This window comes from Piliocolobus tephrosceles, chromosome 13 (genome assembly GCF_002776525.5).
Source record: "Piliocolobus tephrosceles isolate RC106 chromosome 13, ASM277652v3, whole genome shotgun sequence".
NCBI classification, from domain to species: Eukaryota; Metazoa; Chordata; class Mammalia; order Primates; family Cercopithecidae; genus Piliocolobus; species Piliocolobus tephrosceles.
Window position 1 is genome coordinate 113,067,081 of NC_045446.1, and position 5,428 is coordinate 113,072,508.

General features: G+C 45.3%; 1 protein-coding gene across 3 annotated transcripts in view; it reads left to right on the plus strand.

Moving 5' to 3' along the window:
• Positions 1-5,428, plus strand: part of GRAMD1B (GRAM domain containing 1B) — a 275,856-nt gene that overhangs the window by 119,922 nt on the left and 150,506 nt on the right. For all 3 annotated transcript variants that reach the window (XM_031936710.1, XM_031936709.1, XM_023208504.3), the window contains one exon: positions 2,773-2,850. In XM_031936710.1, the coding sequence (XP_031792570.1) occupies positions 2,773-2,850 (78 nt within the window). The remainder of the gene's footprint in view (positions 1-2,772; positions 2,851-5,428) is intronic.

Sequence of the window (5,428 nt, forward strand, 5' to 3'; positions counted from 1 at the left end):
GTCTCCCAGGCTGGAGTGCAGTGGCGCCATCTCAGCTCACTGCAAGCTCCGCCTCCCAGGTTCACGCCATTCTCCTGCCTCAGCCTCCCGAGTAGCTGGGACTACAGGTGCCCACCACCGTGCCCAGCTAATTTTTTGTATTTTTTAGTACAGAGACGGGGTTTCACCATGTTAGCCAGGATCGTCTCAATCTCCCGACCTCGTGATCCGCCCGCCTTGGCCTCCCAAAGTGCTGGGATTACAGGCATGAGCCAACCCGCCTGGTTCCGTGTTGTAGACTCTTAACCATTGTCTTGATGATGATGCTTGTACACCTAGCGTGACATGAATACTTGTTGGATGCACGTACTTTGATATTTATTTGAAACCAATGCACAGTTTGAAGGTGACCCATTGTTGCTTGCCTCTCCGCCATCTGAACTGTTTCCTAAGCTATGGGAAGAAGGCCAGAGTGGGGCGCCAGCAAGGAGGCGGTCCCTGCTTCTGGTTCCTGAGGCTCCTGGTTGGTTTTCCTTGTTGTAGTTCTGGTTTGGAAGTCAACAGTGCCATCTAGTGGCTTAACTTGCAAATATCAGCTTAGAATTATTTTTCTGAAATCCTGGTACATGGCCTTGAGTCTGGGAGCACCCTTTATTAATTTAAAATTTTGATTGCCAGGGGGAGGATGGGGGGACTAGGAAGAACCAGCTCATCCTGACTCAGCGGGGTCAAGTGTGACCTCTGCTTTGAAGAGGCTGCAATGCTGATTGTGGTTGGCTTGGTTGAGCCCCGTTGACTGTTGTAAGTGGTGTGTTCTCCTGTAGTGTAGACTCTGCCTCTGGAGCTGTGTGGGCTTTGGAATTTGAGTTACAGTCATCTGTGTGCTGCCTACTGTGGAGTGACACTTGTCCCAGGTTGTATATAAGAGGATGCTTGATGCATATAACAAGCCAGTTCCAAGCAAGACATCTCATGAGTTAACAACATTGTAGAGAATTTGGTTATGAGGAGTTCGTAATAGGCAAGTCCATCCAAGCTGGCAAAGTGAAAATGATGAGCAGCCGCTGCATAGTGAACAAGCCATAAAAACGTGCTGCATGGAAAAGAAAGAGCAAAGGATTCCCTACACAGTGAGTTCTGCCAAGCAGCTGGAGGCTTTGTGTACGGCACTGTTCTGGTTTCTGGTGTGTGTGGTAACGTGTATGGTTTCTTGTGTCTGTGTTTGAAAGTTGGATGTAAATTGCTTTTCAGGTCATTTACTTCTTGCTGGAAGAATGGAACATAAGAGCATGTGGTAACTGTAACCACAGAACTCGTGCTTTGGCTGAGAGTGTACAGACACTGGAGCAAGCACTTGCTCTGCAAGATTATCCAATTTGTGTTCTGCTGGGCATCTAGGCTAAGGAATATACTCTGTAGAGACCAGTGCACCTTAGTGCAGCAGATGATCCACCAGAACAAGGAGAAAATGTTGGTTATCTGGTAGCCTTGGTTATAGTGACATTTATGGTAATAGGGATTTATTCTTAGTAGAACCTATGTAAAGCAGAGGTTGGCCAACTTTCTGGTAATAAGGATTTATTATTAGTAGAACCTATGTAAAGCAGGGGTTGGCCCACTTTCTCTGTACAGGGCCAGATGGTGAGCACTGTGGGCTTTGTGGGCCTATAGTGCCCACAGCTCTGCCTTAGTTACTCAATTCTGCCTTCACCACTCAGCTCTGACATGGTAGCAGGAAAATAGCCAGAGATAATATGTAAATGTAGGCGTGGCTGTGTTCCCGTAAAAGTTCATTTCTGGACACTAAATTTCAATTTCACATCATTTTCACCTGTCATGAAATATTCTTTTTTGGATTTTTTTTCTTCCAACCACTAAAAAGTACAAAAAGCATGCCTTAGCTCATGGGGCTGAGCGAAAACATGTGGCTCTAGATTGAGCCTAGAGTTGCTAGTTTGTGGACTCCTGATCAGATGGCTGGAGTATTTAATAATAATTAATAAAAATGATTTGTTCATCAGCTATGTGGGCAGTTAGTGTCATGCAGTGTCTGATAAGCTTTTCTCTCCCTGGAGTAAAAGGAAAGGCCATTCTTTCCCATATTACTATAAGATATGACCTCCCAAAAGAACTCTGCCTGAACTAAAGCTGTGTAATTATCTCACCTACAGTGCTTTAAGGTGTGGAGTTCCACCCTTTATTCCTTCTTCTATTTCTTATCCTCCGCAGCCTCCCCCGGAGGCAGAGTAGCAGACTAAGTGACCCCAGACCCCATTCAGCCTTTTGCCTTACTGAGGAAGCAGAGTAGGTGACTCCTGGCCCCATCCAGTCTTCTGTCTTACTGGAATCTCCCTCCTCCCACACCTCTCACACCCTTCCCCCAACACTCCACCCAGTCCACATCAGTGGTTTGAGAGTCTCTGTTGGGCTGAGGAGAATGGGATTATAATCCCATCAGAGAGAGGAAGAGGAGTGGGTAGAGAGAATGCTGGAGGCATTTGCTGGTTGTGGTATATATAGCCAGGGAAGAGCGTGGTAGCAGGGCGAGATGAGCCTCTTCTGTTTTGGCTGGCAAAAGACAGTCTGCAGGTGTGATGGCCGGGGATTTTACCAGCCTTGTGGCGTTTCTCATATGGTCTAACTGTGCATTCTCTATGCTAGACTTACTTGGGGGAACTTGTATCTTTAAAATTTTGTAAGCCCATGTCTTTGTCTAGTTGAAGTCTAAGTGACCTCCCCCAGGGTTGAGAAAGAAGCTGAAGTTAACGGTTGATATCCTGTGTCTTTCCTCAGCAGCCAACAGAGCAGTCAGCAGAGCAGCCACGATGATGATTCTAGCAGGTTCCTGAGTCCTCGAGCGCGGGAAGAAAGGTAAGGTCCAACTTGGAGGGCGAGATGGGGGCAAAGAATAGAGGGGGGGGGGTGGAATGTTTGAGGAAGATTGTGCCTCTGCTCTGTGCAAAAAAAAAAATGTGGAAAACTGAAGAGGAATGGGAGAGCCTCAGACCTCTGTGCTTGACTGATTAGAAAGATGAAACTTTCACCCCAGAAAGGAAAAGGGGTAACACAAAGGGGCTGGTCTGGAGGCTTTTTGTGTTCAGCAAAAGAAGTCAACATGTGGCAAACCAAATAGGTTGAAAAGACTTCATACTGAGCCGGGCGTGGTGGCTTACACCTAATCCCATTACTTTGGGAGGTGGAGGCGGGTGGATCACTTGAGGTCGGGAGTTCGAGACCAGCCTGGTCAACATGGTGAATCCTCATCTCTACTGAAACTACAAAAATTAGCCAGACACGGTGGCATGTGCCTGTAATCCCAGCTACTCCGAGGCTGAGGCAGGAGAATCGCTTGAACCCGGGAGGCGGAGGTTGCAGTGAGCCAAGATCGTGCACTCCAGACTGGGTGACTGAGGGAGACTCCATCTAAAAAAAACAAAAACAAAAAACAAAAAAAAAACTTTACAGTGGAGTTAGGACTTGAGTCATGCCCTGTAGGTTGGGTACAACGTGGATCAAGAGGTGAAGGGCATTTTGTGCCTGAGGAAGTTGCATAGCCCAGGATGTCAGGTGTTGGATGGCGTCAGATGGCAGCAGGGTTAATGAAAAATGACCGGGATGTCTGGGATGCAATGAGAATATAGAGGCTCTTCAATGCTTGGTTGAGGATGGGAGATACAGCTAGCTAAGCACTCTGTGAGGACCAGCCAGCGTCTGCTTCGCACAGTGCCTGTGAATGGTAGACAGTGGTGGATTTGCCGTAGCAAGTTAAACTTCTTTGCCTACAGAAAGCTGATGGTATTAATATTAACTAAAAGGAAGTCTCAGCTGGCCTACCGCGGAGGCTCTGCTTTTCGTCTAGCTCTGTTTATCATTTTTATCAACGAGCTGGGTGAAAAAGCAGAAGGTGCTTTTACCACATTTGTCAACTTATGGTGGACCCTCTGCTGAGAGGGGATAGAGGACACTAAGTATGATAGAATCAAGATTTATATTATTTTGAGTAGAACAATGGGTGGAAACCAAGGAGATGTTTTCTTTTTAATGGAAATGTGATTTTTTGTTTTTTCCTTAGAGTCTCGCTCTGTCTCATAGGCTGGAGTACAGTGGTGCAGTCTCAGCTCACTGCAACCTCCACCTCCTGGGTTCAAGTGATTCTCCCATCTCAGCCTCCAGAGTAATTGGGGTTACAGGCATGTGCCACCACACCCCTCTAATTTATAATTTTAGTAGAGACAAGGCTTCGCTGTGTTAATCAGGCTGGTCTTGAACTCCTGGCCTCAAGTGATTCGCCTGCTCCGGCCTCCCAAAGTGCTGAGATTACAAGTGTAAGCCACCATGCCCGGCTCACTATGAAGTCTTGAAATGTCTATGAAATATGATATTATCTTGTATATTTATAGTAGAAAAGATTTATTTCACAAGTGTAGAATTGCCACAGGGAGCCTAATTTGATAGGATTTCATGTGAAAAAGAAAGAATATTTTTATTTGCCAGCCAAATATGAGCCAATAATATGACACAACTATCAAATTATCTTTAAAAGTTTTTAATTCATTCATGGGAGCAGGGTGCATGGATTAAAAAAAAAAAGATGTCACTGTAATCTGTACTAGTATGATCATATTTCATGTATTATTCCAGTTCTTTGGAAGTGGATACTGATGCATTAGAGTCCAGAAAAGAATGATTATATGATAAATATATGATTATAGTATGAGTTGGTTATGGCCCTGCATGGCGGCTCACACCTGTAATCCCAGCATTTTGGGAGGCTGAGGCAGGCAGGTCACTTGAGGCCAGGAGTCTGAGACCAGCCTGGCCAACAAGGGGAAGCCCCGTCTCTACTAAAATACAAAAATTAGCCGAGCATGATGGCGCACGCCTGTAGTCCCAGCTACTCCGGAGGCTGAGGCAGGAGAATCACTTGAACCCGGGAGGTGGAGGTTGCAGTGAGCCAAGACTGTGCCACTGCACTCCAGCCTGGGCGGAAAACAAACAAACAAACAAGCAAGCAAACAAAAAAATGAAAAAAAAAAAAAAAAAAAACAAAAAAAACAGCTGGTTGAAGGAAAGAGATTTAGCTTGGAAAAGAGATTTTTGGGTATCTGAAAGCTGAAGAGAGAGAATCGGAGGGTTAGAAGTCAGTGAGAAGGATTGCAGCTCGGGATAAGAAAGCGCTCTTCCGTGATAGAGCTGTACTCACTTGGATTTTCTATCTGAGAACTGAGAACTAAGTGACTAATGGGTGGGGCATGTGTACAGTGTGGATATGCTGGACAAAGGGCTGATTCACATTCCAGGCGGGACAGCGAGCGATTTCATCGCACTTCTCAGGATGACACCGAATTTGAAACTGATGAACTGTTTATTTCCATTTAATATTTTCTTTTCTTTTTCTTTTTGTTTTCTTTTTTTTTTTTTTTTTTTTTTTTTTTTTTTTTTTTTTTTG